Source organism: Haemorhous mexicanus, chromosome 5 (genome assembly GCF_027477595.1).
Source record: "Haemorhous mexicanus isolate bHaeMex1 chromosome 5, bHaeMex1.pri, whole genome shotgun sequence".
Taxonomy (NCBI): domain Eukaryota; kingdom Metazoa; phylum Chordata; class Aves; order Passeriformes; family Fringillidae; genus Haemorhous; species Haemorhous mexicanus.
The window spans coordinates 61,505,691-61,526,654 of record NC_082345.1 but is presented as its reverse complement, the minus strand read 5'-3'; the positions used below and the strand labels follow the sequence as shown (position 1 = coordinate 61,526,654).

Sequence of the window (20,964 nt, the reverse complement as noted above, 5' to 3'; positions counted from 1 at the left end):
ACTCAGTTTCCTCAGGTAAAATTGCTGAAAGAAGCTCAGCTTCTGCAAGTGGTTCTCTAGTGGTACTAAAAGCTTGTTCTGGGTCTTTACAGCTGATATATTTTTCTATTAAAGGTTTTGGACTGGGAATTATACTCCAGTTCTCCCCTCTGCTGTAAGCAGAGCATCTCTGCAAAGCATAGTCAGGGCACAGAGTGAAGCAGCATGGGTAGGAAGAGGTCTAATGGAATTCTGAGGCTAGAACATCAAAAATTGAGGCTGATGCTTTGTTTATTGGCAGAAAAGCAGAAATGCATAGTTGGGATGCTTGCAGATTCATTTTTAGTAAGTGAGAGGGAAAGAATGAGGCTATTCTAACAAGTTTTACTGTTGAAACTGAAGAGGAAATTTCAAAAGCATCATCCAAATGCTGCATTTGGGTGGATTAATCATTCAGACATCAGAAATTAAATCCTTTGGGTTTTTTGATTGCCATTTATGTGCTATGTTAATGAAATCCTATGGTTTTACCCATCCTGAACATGATATGAAAAAAATCTATCTACATTGGTGATTCCACCATAAGAATTTTTTTGGGTCTGCCGTCATTTTTTATTTCTCTGCTAGAACAGATGGGACAAAGGACAACAACAACAAAAAAATTGTGTAATACAAGCAGACACTGCTGAATTAATATTCACACTGCAAATGTTTTAAGTTTGCTGTGCAATTACTTTTGTTTTCTAAGCAAGGAGAATATGCGAGTCTGTTGAGATCTTGATGATGTGCAGTGTATGTCTGAAATCTATCACAAGGGTAATATTTGATTATATGAATATTAAAACCTGAGACTGGATTGAGAAATTTCAATTAAAGCGCCACAAGTGAGTGGCATGGATTTGAAAGGCACTGAACACCTGCCATTTCTTAGAACTTGGGTCCAGAAAAATCTAAATATATGAATTCTTGGATGCAGATTTAGAATGGTCAGTTGAGGTTGTCAAAACAGGATATTTTTTGCCAAAACCTGTAGTCCTGAAAAGAATCTCATCTGCCACCACAAATATGAGCTCAGATGGAGTCACTCCAGAGTTACCCTTTTGGGTTTGTTTCATAAACAGTCCTGAAATGACTTCTGGTAGTATGGGTACATCTGTGCGTTTAAGTCCAGGAAAGACTTTTGTGCCAGTTATTTCCCAGAATTTTTTTTTTTTTTCTTTTAACAGGACATATGCTTAAAACTGTTACTAGTAAGGGCATTGTGCCCAGTAGTGACTGCAGCTACAGTGTACTCATGTGCACATATGCATGCTGCTATTCCTCATTGCTCATCGTGGAGTTTTCCCTGAATGAATGTGGGATTGGTGCCAATAGGTTTTTAAGGTGGTGGTTTTGTTTTCTTTTTTTTTTTGTGTGTATGTGTGTGTGTGTGTGTTTCTGGTTCTGTTACTGGCTAATTAAGAATGAAATGAAAGTGTATATTTAATGTAACACTGTTAAATAAGGCTTCCACCATTTATTCCAGCATCAGGTGTATGTTTTGGGATCATCCCAGGCCCTTTAGGTGCTCCTCCCTACCAGTGCAGCTGTGCCAGAGGCTGCTGTGGCTGCCTTGCTCTGTTTGGGCACTTCCACCCTGCCCCATGTGTCAGGGCCTTTCCCAGCCTCACCTTGCAGAAGAGTTTTTTCTCACTGAGTCTTCAGCTGTTGGCTTTCTCAACTCTCCTGCTCCTTGTCCAGCCCCGTGTCCCTGGCAATAGGGTCTGAGATTGATTATATTTTTTCCATTCTTTTCTTTTCAGAAGGACAGTTTGTCATCTCAGTAGCATTACTTGTGGTTAAATCACTTTTATCTGTTTTGAATCCTCTTGCCTTTCCAGAAGTGCAGCCCATTCTCTGGCCTGTTATGCTGTGCAAGAAAAATGTCTTTAATGCAATGTCTTCTAATTAAAATTAAAAAGCACAGAATCATAGAATGGTTTGGGTTGGAAGGGACCATAAAGACCATCCAGTTCCAACCCTCTGCCATGGGCAGGGACACCTTCCACTAGAGCAGGCTGCTCAAAGCCCCACCCAACCTGGCCTTGAACACTTTCAGGGGCGGGATGTCCGCAGTTTCTCTGGGCAGCTGTTCCACTGCCACACCACCCTCACAGGAGGGAATTTGATCCTAATATCTAATCTGAACCTACCTTTCAAGATCCCATTGCTCTAAGCATGCTGGCTTGAGACTACTGTGTCTACAGTCCCATTGTTTGCTGCTGGCCTTGGCTTTAAATTGATTTTTCTTTTTTTTTTTCCTAGTGCTATGTACATTCTGCAGGTCTATTGATTTTAATGAGGACTGATTTCATTATTTGGGATCCCAGAGAACTTACAGCAGCCATTAGAATACCCTGGAATATATTAAACCTAATTTAAATTTAACTGAAATTGTCAGAATAAATGAATAATTGAACAAGGTATGTTTTGTGAAACACCTGGGGGATTTTCTTTCCCTGCTTTTGTACTCAGTAATTTGCAGACAGCCCTTATCTGCATTGAGACTCTGGAGTGTCATTATTCTGCTGCAGGTAGTACTGGTGGATAGCTGCACACAGTCGTTCTTCTTCCTCCTCTCTCCCAAAAGCTCCAGTGGTCTCCATTTATAAAACAGGGATGGCAGTGGTGATTTTCTTTCATAAAAGTTCTGATGAAGAGTTGGGCACTCATGTACTGAGTAAAGGCGCTGAAGACAAGGTGGAAAAGTTGTTATTACTGTTGCAGTGCAAAACATACAAGTGTTATGGACTCCAACCTATTTTTTCTGTGCTGGAAACTGATCTCTGTTTTAGGAAGAGAAGGAGGATAATAATGACTTTGTTCTTTCCAGTGCTTTCATTTAATCTTCAGCTCTGCCTATTACTTTCCAGTTTACCTCTTCAATAAATTCAGCCTACCTCTTCAGTGGATTTTAACTGCAGGGCTCTGTCGGGAAAATTTACAGAACACTATTTTGCAGCCTGATAGATAGTTTGGTATTATTTTCTTGCATAATATTTTTTTCTTTTCATAAATAGATCCAGCTCATTGTATTTTACTATTTTTCTGTTATGAAGAACAAAACAATTTCTGTCCCTTGAAGTTTCAGACCTGTGAAGGACCCACATGAGTAGGTGAAATAAGTGAATGTGAAAAGCACACGGACTGTTGGCAAAGAGGTATCTTGTGCAGAGCAAATAAGTTAAAAAAAAAAAAAAAGGATTTTTTTTTCAATCTCACAGCAGATACTCCAACGGTATTTTCACATGACCCAATAGGTGTGTGACAGTACTGTGGTAACTTAAGAAAGTGAATTTCTTTGTGTATCTTGGTGATCCTAATCCTCTAAAGGTTTTTAATCCCTGTCAAACACTTGTACACTTATTTTGCTTAATAGCTATAGAGTTTAGTCTGTTTGGACACTAAAAAAAATCCAGTGTTTTCTTCATTACCATAATTATATGGTAATTTTCAAATCATTTTCATGTACCTTGTACATGAATAACACGTGCTATGTCAGAGAACCTATTGGATGTATATGTTATCTGTCAAGCAGTACTAAATTCTGAGTGTTTGTATTACCATAATACTCTGATTGTAATAAGGAGCATTCACTATGTCATTTCAGTCTGTGCTGAAAGCATTTATAACACAGTGCATTGTTACTGCCAAACAGGGAATGTGAAGGTTTAATTTAGTTTAAGTGTATAGTGGCAGCTCCCCAGGTTGCCTCCCAGGTCCTGATTCTGAAGAATCTCTTATAGACGTAGAGATGATGTGGCAGCCATTTCCTTGAAGAGCTCCTCAGGCTTCTGTAAAGAAAGCCTTAGATTTATTCATTACTTTTACAAGAGTTATAAATTCTGTCCAAAAAGGCTGAAATCCTGAGGCAGAAACTTTGTTGGAGTGGGCTTAGTATGACAGGTGGGCTGGAGCAGCATCTTGTGGGAGATGGGGACACTCAGAGCAGTGATGGCACTTTATGGACAAACATTGATTTTCCCTGGGAGCTACAAAGCCTGGCGTGGTGGGCAGCTTCTCTGCTGCTGAAGATGCTAAGCTGGGAACCCTGATGCATCCAGAGCTATCTGTAAGATCTGCTTGAAGGCAGGAAATTATCCTTTTCTTCAAACATTCAACATTGTTGCTTTTAAAACACCCTGACTCATTAAATAAAAAAAGAGAGGAAAAGTGGTTTTGGGTGCTTAATTTCCTTTAAAACTGTGCATTTTTAATATAGAATCAAAGGATTAGTCTGAGGAGGCTTGAATATGGGAGTGTTTTTGGGTTTATTTTTCTTCAATGTACTGCAGCTTTTGATATAACAATTCATAATGTTGAATTTCTTGATAATTTTGACATCCTCAGAAATCAACTATATTAAAAATCTTTCTGTATATATCCAACTCAGTTATTTTGTGTGGCTTTGAATTTGCATGTATTTATTTGTTTTCTAAGATATGGTGTTTGCTTAAAAATTCGAAGGATCCACATGTGTTTTAAATTTTCTTTACATTTTAGAAAATAAGCTGTGATTGCACAACTTTGTCACTGAAGCTGTATTCCCTGCAGGACTTGCAGTATTAGATGTGTCTGTATCATACCACAATTTAACCTTTTCCTACCACGTAGGTTTTTTCCCTTGTCAGGAGGAACTTGGTAAAGACTGATGCTTTGTTACATTAATATACAGGCAGGGCTGCACAGACTTGGATAAAAAATGTGCCCACTAAACCAGGTGAACATACTAAATATATTTAGTAGTTCTTATAATCTATGTAAGTGCCCTTTTAAATTTTGGAAATTAAGTTGCTATGCCATAATAACTATGAACATCACTGCTCAACACCCAGCCTTTCGTAGCTTGGCATTTGGATTTGCAGATTCTGAAGTTCCCTGGTTTTTTTTCCACAGAAATGAAATTTGCTGTTTATTTATGGATAAACAACAGGCTTCTATTTGAAAATATATAACCTGTGAGTGCAATAAGCAACCAGAAGGAATGATGGGAGCAAAAGGTGCATGTTTGTATGGGTTAGGCAGTAGACATCTACATGCTTTTATGTGATTTCTTAGTCTTTGCTTTTCTTGACTGTATAGACAGTACATTATACATCGCTGCTGACAACTGGCAATTTCTGACTTCCCAGTAGAATTGGATTTTAAGAAGATTTAGATATGTAGAGTTAAATTTGGCTTCCTGAAACCTTGTCTGGGGGAAGTAAATAGGAGTTTCATAGTAGGGGTCAGCAGGTCAACACTTGACATTTGTTATTTCCCTACCCTTATGCAGAAAAAGAAGCATGTATTGGGAAATCAGAGACTGGGTGATTTTGGTGGCTGAAACAGTGCAGTACTATGTAAGGTTTGACAGGCAGTCAGCAATTTAATTTAGAGTGCCTTAGGACACGAGGACACATTAATGTTTTGATGTCTATCCTTCATGAATCGTCCCTCCCTAAGAACCACAGCCTTGCTGGGATCTCAAGTGGGCAGCTCTTAGACAGGAGCTGAGCCTGGATGAGTCACTGCAGTCTCTCAGGGGTAGGCAGAGACCCAGAGACCCAGCCTGACTCAGAAGCCCGTGTAGGTCCCGTGTCCTCAGTGCCAGCAGGTTCACTCTGGAGGCCCTGTGGTGCTGCACCACCAGCTGGTTGTGTGGGCATTGCCTCCATGGCTGCGCTGCGGAGGAGGAGCTGGGGAAGGGGCTGGGAGAGTCTCAGTGCCTTGTGGGTGAGGGGGTAACATCCAGCACAGTCATGGTCAGTTCTGGATGGCAGTGTCTTAAATGGCATCTCAGCATATTGCCCCATCACGGGCTGTTGATTTGAAGTAAAAAGCAGAATGTGCTTGCAATGGAGGAATGGGAACTGCTGGTATTCCTGAGGCTAGCACATCTGGGTGTTAAGACAACAAGGGGACATAAAGCAAGCTACATATTGACCAGAGACAAAAAAAAGAAGCTTTGACATTCTTGATGGTTATTCTGTGTCATAGCCTGTTGACTGCAAGGTGTTAGAGGGCTTGAATATTCAGTATTTCAGTCAGCATAAACTCAGAGAAGCTGAAAAGTGTTTCTACAGCATCAACAAAAGTACTCGTGTTTCCTTGGCCATTTATTTAGCTCTCCCTGAGATCATGGGCACAAAGTCTGTGTTCATTTGATTGCTGTGAAAAATGGTAGAAGGCTTCCACTCTCCTCCCTTTTCATTTTGCTCAGTTCAATTTTTTATGAGTTATTGTTTGTGTGGAACAATTGATTCCGTTTAGAAAGAAGGAGAACATTCTGTCAAATGCTCCTGTTGGGTGCAGATTCACATATCTGCAGTGTGGTGCTAAGGCATTTCAAAGCAATCATTTTTTGGTTTAGACAAAAGGAGAGGGTTTTGTGCATATCAGTGGCACTGAAAAAAGACTGCAAAACCTAAAACCAAGAGGATGCAAGTGTCACTTGCAACATGTTGGATGCCATAGATTATATGACCTTTAAGAGGACTGAAAATCTATTTGATTTTGAGCTGTCTTTTCCTAGACAATATACAGACTGCTAAAATCCCAAAAAGAGCATAAAACAATGGATGAATATGAAAGGCAGATTAATTTAAATTAAAAATGCAAGCCCCATTTCTAGCAGAATGTGATTGACCATTGAAAATAGAAACAGCCAAGAGAATGGCAGTTCATCTCTTGATGTCCTCCAGTCAAAACTTTAGTCAGGTGCAAGTTATGCCTTGGTTATGCCTGATTTCCCAAGGTGATTGTGTGTCAGTCTTCAACTGCTTTATGAAAGAGGTCACACTCGATATTTGTTATCATCTTTTTCAAATTGAATCAGAAACTATAACAGGAGCCAAATTGAAATAAGCAGTGTTCTTATTTGTTTCTCCCTCCCTTCACAGGTACTACAGTGCTACCATTTTGCAGATGTCAGGAGTGGAAGATGACAGGCTTGCAATCTGGCTGGCTGCCCTGACAGCATTTATAAACTTTATTTTTACTCTTGTGGGAGTCTGGCTTGTTGAAAGAATGGGTCGCCGGAAACTTACACTTGGTAGCTTAACAGGTGAGTGTTTCATTAGTTATTAATTAAAGGAAAATAAAATTTCAAGTGCAGTTTTTTTTCAAAGTATTCATCTTTAAAATTACGGTGTTGATGTCATCTTCTCTCTGAAATCTTACAGGTTTTCAAGTCTATTAGTAAAATGCCACAGCTAGGGCTAATTTAAAAGTGACAGATGGTTATTTTTTCAGGTGCTTTTCTCCTTGAAGCCATGTTTTACAATGTTTTCATTTAGCCTTTTTTTCCAGTTTAAGGAATCAAATGCCTGGAATATCACACGTGGTTAGTTTTTAAATCTCATATTTAATTTTGGGCTTATTAACTGGAATTCAGAACCATCTGATGAAGGTGTACCAGAGAAAGCATATTGCATAGCCATTGCAGCACTTTGTGAAGAGTAATGCAGTTCTCTGCATAGTTACCTCAGAGACAGTGCAGTAAATACCTTACATACCTTAATGTGATTTTAATTCACCTCCACTATGAGATACACAAAGACAGAATTGTGGTTTTGTACAATTTGTCCAAATACTCAAACACCTTAACTCATCACATAGTCTTTTCTTGAAAGCAGAGAAAGGCAGAGCAAGCAGCCTTCCTGTGTTCAGTGTGTCCTGTTAGGATGGTAACTCCCTGCTTGTTCTGCCTTCTGTGCTTGTTTTTGCTGAAGTGATCTGTGACCAAAGTTGCCTCTGGCTGAATGTCTGGAAGGTTCAGATGTTTCCAAGAGCAGGGTTTTGCAAAGAGAAACTGTTCCTGCTCCTCTTGAAATAGTGTTCACAAGTGTTTAGTTGTAAAGGTTTAATGTCTTCATATTTTGTTCTGCTGTTGCTGTCAAGGATCCAAATTTCTAGTTAGTGCAACACAGCAGAGAGGGACACCAGCTGCCATGTCACTGGATGTGCAATTCCCAGCTCTCAGCTGAGTTAATCTACACTTGAGTATTTGAATGTGTTTATATAGGCAGAGCAGCAACAACACAGTGACATGAGTTGTTTGGTACACAGTTGCTCAAAGGATGCTTCTCACATTTTAAAGATATGAAAAAAAATCTCAAATTGCTACTTTTAGTCTGTTCCACATCAGTTACAATGCATCTCCCTTATATGTCCTTCTGTGCCTCCAGACAGTTTATTGTCTTGTCATCCTGTGGTGTGGATCTCTCCAGGCCTTGCACTGACCCTCTAAATCTTGGGTGCTGCCTCTCCTTTAATGCCTATTGAAACAGGATGGATGGATGGATGGATGGATGGATGGATGGATGGATGGATTGATTGATTGATTGATTTTTAATTGGCCCCAATACTTTTGCAAGTCTGACCAGCCCCTTCAAAGAGTTTTTTGCTTATCTAGACCCAGCTGTATAGCTGTGATAACCAACATGGACTTTTCATATTATCAGAGCTCTTGGCTTTTGGACTCTGCTTAACATATTCAAAGGCTGTACATCTGAAATGTGGATACAAATGTCTCTTACAAAGCATGTTAGTCATGGATCAGAGGAGGATATAGCAATAAGACACAGAATTAACAATGGAGCATAATGCATTAAAGAGTTATTGGTTAATGATGTTTGGACACAAAGTAATTGTTTAGTAAGAGTGGTCTTTTTTGTGGCAGGTTGCTGGCTGCCTGTCTGCAGCATCACTTGAGCCAAGCTCTAATGCTTGCTGTGGTTTTATCCTACAGTCCCTCCTTAAGGATAATACAAATAATGACAGTCATGAAATCATACATCATCCCTCTGTACTAGTTAGAATTTTGTCATGCAACATTTGATTTAGGTAGTGTGGATATGATGTGTTTTCCTGAGCAAGAGGGCTGTGTAATAGAATGATAATTACTAAATCTACTGATGGATTTGTTTTCCATGTCGAGTTTTCTCACGGGGTGAACATATCTTACAGCTCTACTTTGGTTTGCATTTCTAAGGATATTACAATTTACACTGAGTTATTACTGGCAGCTTCTCTTGTCTTTGGGGAAGCCAGGTATGCCCCAGTCTCCCACTGCATAAAATGAAGACAAAATTGCTGCTGCTGCTGCAAGGATGTGGGGCTTTGTTTTTTACTAAAGCCCAATTGATTAGATGTTTATTAGATAAAAACCTACAAGTATAATCAGAGAGTAACATTAATATTTTGATTAAAAGCCAATATACTGTAATTTAATTTTGTAATCTTGTGCAACTTTTCTTGATTTCTGAAAAAATTTGGCAGAGATGTTTTATATTTCATTATGTCTTTATCATTCTCAAAATATTAGAAACTTTTGAAAAATGGAACTTTCCAGATAACATCATGAAAAATTATAGTAAATTTCTGGAAAAAAATCCCACTGTTTTAGTTCTCTTTACTACAATTACTGATTTGTCTTCATTTCCTGTCCATTTTATATCTTTCTTTATCTTATCTGTATAATTTCTTATTTTTCTTCTGCTCTTTTTCTTTAGTTAATGTCTTTCTTCAAAGCTGTTAGCTGGAAAACATGCAGGAACTCTTACAAGTATATTATTCATTTTATTTATCCCTTTAGAAATAGTCAATTTGAAAGGTACTTGGGCATTGTACAATTTGTATCTCTTTTTGTAACAGAGGGGGTCTAAAATATCTTCAGGATGTTTCCTTTTTCTTTTTCCCACCTGAGCTAATGATGCACTGTGATTTTTTCACATGCTTTATTCACATACTTCTGGTATGTTTGCCAGCTAGGAAACCTTTATGCAACACAGATCTCAATGTGTCATTGAGTAGCAAGAGGTAAAGTTTTAGAAGTCTGAGTTTGAGGCAGCTGCAGTAGTATCATGAGTAGTGAGGTTTATCAGTTTTCATTAAAATGATACAGTATATTGTGTTTGTGGCAAATAATATGAGTTATGTTCCAGTACTGTCCTGTTGCACAAAGTGTGAACCCTTGTTGTCATCTTCCTCTTGTGATTTTGTCCATCTTGTGCACAAAGTATTTGTTGGGGGAAATGGAAGCCAAAAGATGGAAGGGGACTTCTTCCCAGCAGATGTTGTGCGTGCTCTTTGAAACAAGATATGTTGCACTTTTTGATTCTGTTTCTATGAAAAGTCAAATTTCTCAAGTTTCACAAAAGGAAGTAGAGTCAATGAAAAAGCTGGTGCTACTTTCTGTTTTACAGAAAAGCCTGCAAGTCTGGGTGTGGGAGTGGAGAAAAGTATGGTGATTTCAAAGCCACCAATTAATTTTACCTTTGCAACATTATTTTCAATGCCAAAAATAATAATACCTGTTCATTCAAGCAGTCATCAATTCCACAGATTAAAAGAATCTCAACCTACTAATTTAGTACCTGGACATGAAAGCTGGTGCACTTGACTTTAATATCTAACCTAATTTAGGATGTGGATATAGCAAAGAGTATTTTTCTTAGGTTCTCATCACAACTCCTTAGGGAATGCTGTATGCATAGTGATGGGGTGCCTTGCTTTCCCAAGCAGAGTTGATTCAATGGAGAACTATTTCATGTGCTCTGGAGAAAAGTGTCACATTGTTCTTTATCTGTATTTTTAGGTACTGCTGTAGCACTCATTATCCTAGCTTCGGGATTTTTGCTATCAGCTCAGGTCTCGCCAAGAATCACACTTAATCCAACAGATCCTTCACATCAAAACTCTACCTGCACAAAATACAGGTGAGATTTCATGGTCATTCATCCAATCTTCTTGAAGATTGCTTCCAATTAATTTTTAAAACCTAGCGTGAGTAATAGACAATTATTCACAAAGCCTAGTACAAGGAACTAAACTAGACATCTAAATTCAAAATCCTAACTTCCCTCTGTAGAGAAAATGAGACTTTGGATTAAATTCTCTGAGTATTCCTTTGGAATTTCTTGGACTAAGTAAGGTGGTTAAGTGGCAAATTCCACATATGCCTCTTCTAATATATCACACCTGCTATAAGTTACAGTGTACACAATGTCAGGAATATTTTATAAGGAATTTATAAAAATGCTTGCTGTTATTCATCTGCTTGTCATGTACAGCAGCTGTAAACTCTTCAAGAAGATGGGTTCCTTGCCTGTTGTTTTCCTGAGCAGAAAGAAGTAATGTTCAGATAATTGCATACCAAGAAACAATTATAATAAATGTGTGGGCTTTGACCTATTTTCCATATGCAGTCATGGTTTCAAATAGCATTACTTCTGGGGGTCTAAGAATGTGTCATTTTCTATATTTTGTGGGGTTTATTCACATGTGAGTGCTCTTATGTTCATTTAGCTGACAGACTAGAAAATTTCCTATTCAGAGAAGACTAGTTCAATGGCTGAAGAAATTCTAAATTATGTTCAAAATCTGTCTTTTGGTAGTAGAAATAAACATCAAGAAATGAGAGGTACACTCCTGGTTTTGTAGCAATATTGGCTAGAAATACAGTTCATGGCTTTTCTTATGCCAGAGCAATGTCTTAGGTGAAAGATTCTGAGGATCTGAAGATTTATAGAAAACTTGGGAGGGGATGGAAGGTCTTCATTGAGTGTAGTTACAAATAACCACGACACAGGATACTATCAGATATAATGACTCCTGTATTAAAAATTGTCTTCTACTGCAGAATCAGCTATAATTTGCAATTTTTGAGATGGGCCTGTCTACAAAATGGAGAGTAGTCTGGTTAAAAGAGGTGAAGGGGGAAGATGCTCTCCTTTTGCTATCAGATTACATTAAAACAAAAATGGGAGAAGGATTTGCCTAGTACTTCAGTTAACTGTTTGGGAAGGATGTCTGGAGAGAAGAGATGCACCCTTTGCAGAAGTCATAATTTATTATTTAATAAAGCTAGATGGTTAATGTAACCTGAAACCATATAAAATTTATGTACAGGAAATACAGGCTAGTCCTACTTTAAAAAAAAAAAGAAAAATATTCAACAATATTTTCGTGTTTGAGTTAACCACAGCCAGTCAATAAGGAAATTTTCATGGCTTTCAGTGTGTGCACTTATGGGCAAAAGCATGAAAAATTAAAGCAGACAGTTCTCGTAAAGGCATGTTACTTCATGAATTATTGGAATGCTTGTAACCTGTTGTGATTTCTGTTTCTGATGTGAAGTGGGGAAAAGCAGATAAAATAAAAATGCAAAGGTGCTGGAAAAAGTGCAATAAAATAATTTAAATATTTCCATTTGAGAGTATTTTGAAAGAGAAGGAGCTTTTTGTTTAAAGATCAAAGTGAATGGAGGGGGAAATAATGAGCAACATATGGGAAAGCTTTAGGTGCTTCTATTTTAATCTTATGCTATACTTTAGTAGAGACACAAAAGCCAGGAGAGCTGAAAATAATAAATGGATGCATTTGCCCACAAAGCACAGAATTAGTCTACAGCACTCAGTATTTAAAAGGTTTGTACAAAAAAAGTAGGGTTTGATATGCCTAATAATAACTTTCACACTGGTATACCTAAAACTGTATAAATTTTTATGCCTCAAAACTTCACCAAAGTGTGATCCAGATGGAGCCAAAGGAAGAATTCCTTCAGCATCATGAGTATTAGTATTAATTATTTCTGAAGGGTATGACATACAAGCATATATTTGACTTGGAAGAGTGGCTGTGCCTGCTTTCTATGCACGTTGTCAATAAGCTGAATGAAATACAAAATACTGGTTTTGTCACAAGAAAGTAGATGGTGTTTTTGGCATTCCACTTGGGTTAGAAGAACTTCAGCATAACATTTATGGTCTTGTAAGGAAGAGGATGTGGGGATTGCACACCAGGGAAAAGCTGAAGGCTGAGCTTTGTGACTCTCCTCTCTCTCCTTTTTGGCCTTGGAGGTATTCCCCATGGCAGTTATAAAATTGAATCAAAACAATTCCCAAACCCGAAGCTTTGGAAATAAAAGTCTACTCTGTATAACATCAATCTTGCATATTTTATGTGTTACTCTAAGAGTAATAGCTTTACTGTACAGATATCCACAGTGAGGGGCAGCAAGTGTTGCTGTAGAAACAGGTACAAATAGACTATCCAGTCAAAGTAAAGGGAAGTCAATTAATGGCAGTGGTCCCTTGCTCCTTAACTCATATTTTAGCTTGTTCTAGTAAAACTGCTGGTGTCTCAGATTGCTTAGCATTGTATCTTGCAAGTCTTCAAGAGGTCTCAGAAAGTTTGGGGAAAGCAAAAGGCAGCAGGAGTTCAGAAGATGAACACATAATGCCAGCTCCCTGTAACTGCTTTTAAATATGTGCCTGCACAAGTGCAGCTCGTAGTTCTCTTCCTCTTGTGGGGACACAGTGCTTCTCTGAGCTGAGGTAAACTAAAAAGTCTAAACCTGATTGCAGCTTGGGCATTTCAGAGTGTGGGGCTCTTTCCTAAATATAATTTCTGTTTGTCTGTGTCAAAAGGTATTTATAAGTAATGAAAGCATCAGTAGAATTTATTTTGCTGGCAGAAGCTTCACTGATACTACACAGAGTAAAAATGCTTTTTATGTTAGTAAATCCATTGGATTAAAGTGTGGGTGTCCATTAAGGAACCCTTAGAGCTACTACAAACAGTCTGTTTGCTTGTTGTTCCTTCAGATCCATATTCCTCTGCACAGACTAATCCCTGCTGCTAGAATAACAATGAAGATAGAAAGACTAGCAGATAAAGAGCACATTGTCCTAACTCAAAAAAGCATGTAGGGCTGAGTACTGTGTTCTCAAAGAGCTGTGCCATGCAAATGGAGTTACAGGACACCTGTACACGGTTGCAGAAAACAAGCCAGTAAGATATGCTGTGCATAAAATAAGTAAAATAAAGTATTTTCATTTGGTCTGGAGATGTACAATATTATAGTTGAGCAGCCAAAAAATAATTCATTAATGTGTGGTAAAAAAAAGAGTCATGGAAATACCTCACATTCACCAGGGTACTCCAAACACTGTAATTTGTTTTGCCTCCTTACAGCTGGAAGTGGATATGTGTCTCACTGAGGAGAGGCAGGGTGAATGCTCCTCTCTGCACCATCCATTAATCAAATTTCATTTTCACACTCTGCTGTATAAGGTTGTGTAGATATTTGCAGTGTGACCACCTGTTTTATTTGATCTGAATCTCCTCAGCAGCTGTGATTGTACTTATCATCAAGGCCACAGAAACCTCAAAAGGTAAATTTAAGAATACAAAGCAACACCATTCCAAAATTTGTCACCTTAGAAGTAAAAAGATGAACTATCCATTCCTATCATTATTCCAACTACCAAAACTCTATAAACATTCCCATTTTTACTGGGAACTTGCCTGATTCTGGAAGGAGGTTTAGGTTAGGGCATATGTATTAGCAACCCTCCCACCTTTTCCCAATCTTTAAAGAATCAATGATGTGGCTGTTTGGGACATTGAGCCATTTCTGTAAAATGACTATGTTCTGTATTCTTGCTTGTTTTGTCTCTGTTCATGTCTTTCTCTGCACTTCTTGAAACTTGGTCTGCTCTAGAAGACATAATGCAAACCTGTTCTGCCTAAGCAATATTTTTTCTGTCAGTTACTATATAGAAATGGTAAATATTGTGTTAAGCTTAGGTCAGCCCTCATATCTTAGGGAAATGATACCTGAGCACACAAAGTTTCTCAGAATCCTTCCTGTACAGATTGTCTTCAGACTGATTAAAATAACACAGGCAGTGCCAGCTGTGCTGGGCACACAAGGACTCTGTTGTTCAGTTTTGAATTAGTCAGCCTCACGTGGTTCATGATCCTTTGTACAAATACACTGAGATGAAGGCAACAATATTTAGTACTCCAGCATAGCCATTTAGGAAGATAGCTAATGCACAGAAATATATATTTTCTTTTAGAAGTGTAGCAGAAGTATCTAATTGTGATCAGTCCTGAAAAACTCAGCTAACCTAGTAATTGAAGCTGGTTTTATTGTACTTAATAGCCTTAGGATGCCTATAGGTGTATTAGGTATTGAACTTTATTTTATTGAGAACTAATTGACAATCTGATTTATGAGCAAACTAGGCATTGCTGTTTTTCATAATGTCACTGTAGCATGGAACCAGTATTTGTTAAAATATAATTCTCATTTTCTCTTTCTAATGTCAAAGTGCCTGAGTTACTGGTCTTGCTGATAGTTGAGAATTGCAATAATAAATACAGTAATGTGTTTTGGCCACTGAGGTCAGAAAATTATGAATATATAAAGAGATAAACATGTCTGAGAATGCTTTTGCCAGCTCCTATGAAGTATAGTTGAAATTCTAATAGTTTATGTTGCAGAGCTGTGAAATGACCTCAACACAGTCTTGAAATTTATTAAATAAATAATATAGTGGTATATTGCTTGGTAATGATTTTCCCTGTGCTGGCATGTTGGTCCTTTCAATCAAAACTTGTAATTTAATTTTAAATGATGAAGCGTAGGAAGGAATATATCAGTTCATGTAGTAGGCATCTTTAATGTGAGTGGAAAAAACCCTTCTCTCGTCAATTTAAGCACATTTTATTCAAGGATCTGAAAAGAAACTTACCTGAACTATAATGTCTGAGTGCAATGCAGTTCCTGTAACCATTGTTAAGTTTTCCACATGCTGTGACTCAGACTCTGCATTGGTGAGGAAACAAGGTGTTATTCATATAGTAGCCTTTTAACACTTCACATCTCTGCTAGTACTTCTAAGACTTTGCTGTTTAACAAAACCCAAAACAATGCTTAGGGAATGATTTTTTAATATCTTCCAAAGTGGTGGTGTTACACTTTACAAGGTCTGCAGATTTTAGTCACACAGGAATGATTTTAATCAAGTTTGAACAGGGCTTCTATCTGATCTGCCTGGAAGGTGAAAATAGAGTATCTGCCTGTAGGGTCTCTTTGGAAAAATAGTTTGGAAAACAAATTATTCTACGGAGACAGCCACTCTGTCCAAAATAAAGGCATGTGTAAGTCAGTTGTTTCTGTTCTTTATTGTCTGTGCTGCTCAGTTCCAGGAATAAATCAAGAAGCTCTGTAGTTGGAGGCTCTATAAATTCAGAAAAAAAGATCATCAAAGACAAGAAGCAATTGATACTATAAGCAAGTAGATTAAGACACTTCTCATGTCATGTCAGCATTTCAGCTGCCAAGGTGCTGGTAGCAGTAGGGGGCTTGCCCTAAGGACTAGGCAGGGTTTGTAGAGTCATTATCCTCCTAGGACTGTGCTAGGTGAGGAGCATAGATGAACTTTCACATCCTCACCACACCTAAAGCACAAATAGCAAACACCAAGAGGCTGAGAACAATTTCTGGGAGGCTGTATAAATTATGTTGCATAGTTGAGGAATGGGAGCCTTTGTGAAGAAGGTTTAAGGAATGTTTGAAGAAAGAGAATGTATTTGTATGTAGCTGGCATATCAGGAAGGGTGAAGATTCAGGGCTGGTCTGGAGCTTTAGGGAGGACACCAAAGAATCATCTCAGTGGAATAGATGGAGCAGGAGCCTGATTTGAAGATGAGAAAGGGTTGATCATACTTGACATAACTGTGATTTAGATCTGTTGGAGTATCTGTGTGGCAAACTACAGAACTGCAATTAGCATCCAAGTGCTGTGATTATAAATTATAACTTTTCCTTATGGACACCACTAAACAGATACATGTGTTATCTCACAGAGTGTTGGTAGAACTTAGCAAATACACTTGTGTTGCTTGGTCTCTTATCATAGCAGGGAAGTGCTTTTAAAGTTCAACTGGATTTTTCTCATTCTTTGCTAAGTAATTTGTATCCTATGTGCCAGATACAACAGCTGGAAGTGGTATCTGCAGTTAGCACACATTTTAACTGCTTAAAGCATCCCCTATATTCTTGTCCAGTTATATGTAACCTGAATTTAGTGCTTCACTTCTGGAAGCAACACAGGGACCATCAGAAGTATAAAGAAAGGCTTAATTTCATGCCTGAGGTGCAGTGAAGCCTGTGCAAAGAGCACAAGCCATCAGGTGCAAGCATCAGGCAGTTTTAAACATGGTCCTAGGACCTAACTGAGATGAGTTTGTGTATAAAAATGAAGTAAGCCATTTGTCAAAAAATCCCCAAGATCCTCAGTTGTATATCTGTCTGAAAGTATCAAAATCCTAATATGTCAACAGAGGTAACAAGTCTACTGCAGTACTTGTCCAAAAGACCTTGGTTAGATTTTTTTGTTGTTGAGCAGCCTTGGCTGTTTGGGTTCATCAGTTGCCCATGTCCCTTGGTGAGTGCAGCTGAGTAGGCCTGGCCTGAGCAGTGATGCTCAGCTCAGCTGCCTTGGCCATTTTCTTTTGCTCAAGGCTGGAGGAAGAGACATTGTCTTGTGTCTTGTAGATAGAATACAAGAACAGAAGCAAGGAAATCTTGATCCCAGCTTGTTATTGTTCCGAAAGGAGATGGAAAGGAACTGCACTGCATGCTAAGGCAGGCAGAGAGTGTGTACATAGCCAGCCCTGGGAGCAAAGAGTAACCTGAGGGTAGGGTGAAAGATCCACCTGGCCTAGGATCATGCTTCCAGGGTGGCAAACAGCAAGCTGGAAATAGGAGACAGCAGCACAGATGTCGCTATCGAACACGAAAGAACTAGACGCACACTGCTGCTCAAAGGTGAAGAGCAAAAGAGGAAGTTTATTTTCTGACTCAAACATTTATAGTTTTCCAAAGGTGACAATGGATTGGAGGGTGACTGTGCCACCTCTCCAATGTCACTGGTCAAACCAACAGTCCATCAAGTCTCTCTTCCTCCGTAAAAGAATGCAAAACAATGTGTTATCTCTAGACAGTGTGCGATAAAGTTCTCCACAAGGAGGTAAACATCAGAAGGCTTAGAAAATCTTAGAAAATCAAGGCGACACACAGTCAAAGTGACATTCCTTCCAGCCTGCAGTGATTTGCAGCTTATATTCTCTCTGGGTGGGATGTGCTAATCCTGCAAGACCCTCCTGTCCCTGCATTTAGCCTTTCCTGCCTGAGTCACTTTTTATTGTTCCTGCAGTTCTGTGAGGAAAACCATGTTCAGGAATATGAATATTTGCATTATACAGAGCAGGGGCAGTGGGTTAAAAAAGTGCACAACAGTGGAATTTACTCTGTGGACAAGAGAGGACATGAGCAAAATGTCCTGCATATAATATCTCAGCTTGGTAGGGACCCATAAGGATCATCAGGTCCGATTTGCATGTAGCAGATCAATCAGATTTTCCCATAAAAAGTCTTCTTCACCTACTGAGGCTGATTCTGCAGCATATACTCAGTGTGAATGCTGGATCTGAAAGAAGTGGAAAGAGTCTGTCCACAAAAAGAGTCTGTATTTGGGGATGTTCTGATACTCTGAGTGGCTGTTCTGCTCCTCATGCAGTAGAGTATTATGAAATCAGGTGCTACATCCTGTACAGCTGCACAGTCCAGAATGCATTATCAGGTTCAGTTTGCATTTCTGTAGCTGGACAATAGGAACATACTGATACATTTTGTAATTGGATAACAGAAAATAGAGAGCAAAGTTGAAAGTTCTTCAAAATGTGGCAAAAAGTGAAAATTGATGACATTTTTTTAATTGAGGTTCAGCTTGAAAAAGTCAAAATTGTGTGAGAAAAAGACAAATTGTGCTTGCAGAGCAAAGGCACTGGGCAGAGGTCTTTTAGTGCTAAATCACTCAACAAAAAATGGCAAGGTAAAACTTGCATCTTAAATTACAAGACTTCTGAGAATTGTAGGAGAGTCATTACTTACAAGGTCATTTTGCAGATTTAAAGTGCAAAATGTAATGATGAAACAAACATAAGTATGGAGTATTCCAAGCAGGGGGGTAAAAGTAGTTAGGAACCTTTCTTCAGCACTTGGAGAGTCACTTTGGCAGGTCAGAGATTTTATTCAATATTTTTAGAGACTGCATTAGAGCCTGCTAAAACACACTGTTAGAAAGAAAGAAAACAGTAATTTTGGTATCAAGAAAAATGTCCACAGCTAGTCAATTAGTAATTCATCCACATAGTGTAAGATCTCTGTGAGAGAGGATGGCATTGAGGCCTTTGTGATCAGCCTCTAATCTCAGGAGCAGTTAATTGTGCAGGCTGATCCAGAGCGTTCTGAAAGTTGCTGCTGCTTAGGCTGGCAAGAAATTGCTGTCAAAGAACCTCAGAATTGGTGCTGTCAGTCTTTCTAGATATCAGTTATTGCTGTGGGGTTGGATGAAGGGGACATGTGTTGAATGTGTTGGCAGAATCAGTGAGGAATCACAGGGTTGGGGATGTGGTGTTTGTGAGGTCGCCCGGATGAGGTGAGAGATGAGAATTTGACTTTATGTTTTCAGAAGGTTGATTTATTATTTTATGATATGGGATGATATATATTATATTACATTACATTACATTACATTATATTATATTGTATTCTATTATATTGTATTCTATTATATTGTATTGTATTATATTGTATTGTATTATATTACATTGTATTATATTACATTGTATTACATTACATCGTATTACATTACTTCATATCATATCATATCATGTTATCATATATGCTATAGTAAAACTATACTAAAGAAAGAGAAAGGCTGTATCAGAAGGCTTAACAAGAATGATAATGAAAGCTCATGACTGACTCCTCAGAGTCCGACACAGCTGATGGTGATTGGTCATTAACTCAAAAACATTTCACATGTTTGGATAAACCATCTCCAGATCGCATTCCAGAGCAAGAAAACATGGAGGAGCTGAGGCTTCTTATCTTCCCAGGAGAAATCCTAGGGAAGGGATTTTTCACAAAATATCCCAGTAACATGGGGCTATCTACTCTGCTGACAGTCTGTCAGCTCCTCAGCAAACATGCTGTGATGCTTGAGCAGGACCCCAGAAATCCCATTCCATGGCAGCCTCCCATAGACTGAGAGGCCAGGCTACTTTGTTCTGTTGAGTTCATGCCACTGATCTGCGAGAAGCTGGGCATTTTTGGACCTGTGGAGCCTGGCTGCTGTTGTTCTGCCTCATAGGCTGCAGCATCTGAAGTCCAGACACTTGCCTTCTCTGGGTTGCCTAGGAGCCCAGCTGGCAAGCAGGGAGTGAAACAGGCTCATTGTAAAACCTTTCTGCTGTAGTGCTGCCTGGTTTCATCAAAATCAAATCATCTCTCCCAGGTATTTCAGTCTTGAGTTGTCAGTCTTACAGACCACCAGCCTACCTGGGAATGTTGAACTGGCTTTTCACAGATGAACTTGTTTTCAAGACACTAGCTCATAAACTTAGCACAAATATAAATATCTCAGGATAACTAGAGGAAGCATATCTCCTGTTTATGATTGGATGCAAATTTCCTTTCCTACCTAGACATCCAAGAGTACTCTCATATAGAGCCTTCAAGGCCATAGCTGATCTCTGGTGTGGATTTGAAGAATTGCCAATATTTTTAAAGATTCATCCTGTGACATATATTTTTATATATATATATATATATATATATATATATACACACATATATATAGATAGGACTGATAAGGTACTTCTGAGGACAGGAATGAGCTCTGTAGAAATTGTTTCATGTCAGTAAGTATTAAACTGTGCATTTCTTTTCCTGATATATTCTATATCCTATATTATTTTTATCACTATGAGCATGTATGTCAGAATATGTGCTCAAATTCAAATTGTTTAAATAGTTTAGCAGATAATAATGGGTCTAGAGGGAAGAAGGAACCTGAAACTGCTTTATATTTTATTTCTAGAGTGAGCAGCCTCAGCACACGGTGTCTGTGATTGTTTTTTAACTGCTTCTTTGAAAAAAGAATCTTCCTTGCTCATTTCATGGTGCATCTTCTATTATCATTAGACTTAGTAACTGATAGAGGTTTCTTTATTGTGTTATGAAACAGTTTTAATGTGTATGTGCTAGGGGTTTGGAGGAAAAAACCACTGGTCTTCATCTTGGAAAAAGCAATGACCATG

At 38.5% G+C, this 20,964-nt stretch overlaps 1 protein-coding gene across 3 annotated transcripts in view; it reads left to right on the top strand.

Annotated features, from left to right (window-relative positions):
• SLC2A13 (solute carrier family 2 member 13) overlaps positions 1-20,964 on the top strand; it is a 142,704-nt gene that overhangs the window by 90,212 nt on the left and 31,528 nt on the right. For all 3 annotated transcript variants that reach the window (XM_059847328.1, XM_059847327.1, XM_059847326.1), the window contains exons 5-6: positions 6,900-7,063; positions 10,598-10,718. In XM_059847328.1, the coding sequence (XP_059703311.1) occupies positions 6,900-7,063; positions 10,598-10,718 (285 nt within the window). The remainder of the gene's footprint in view (positions 1-6,899; positions 7,064-10,597; positions 10,719-20,964) is intronic.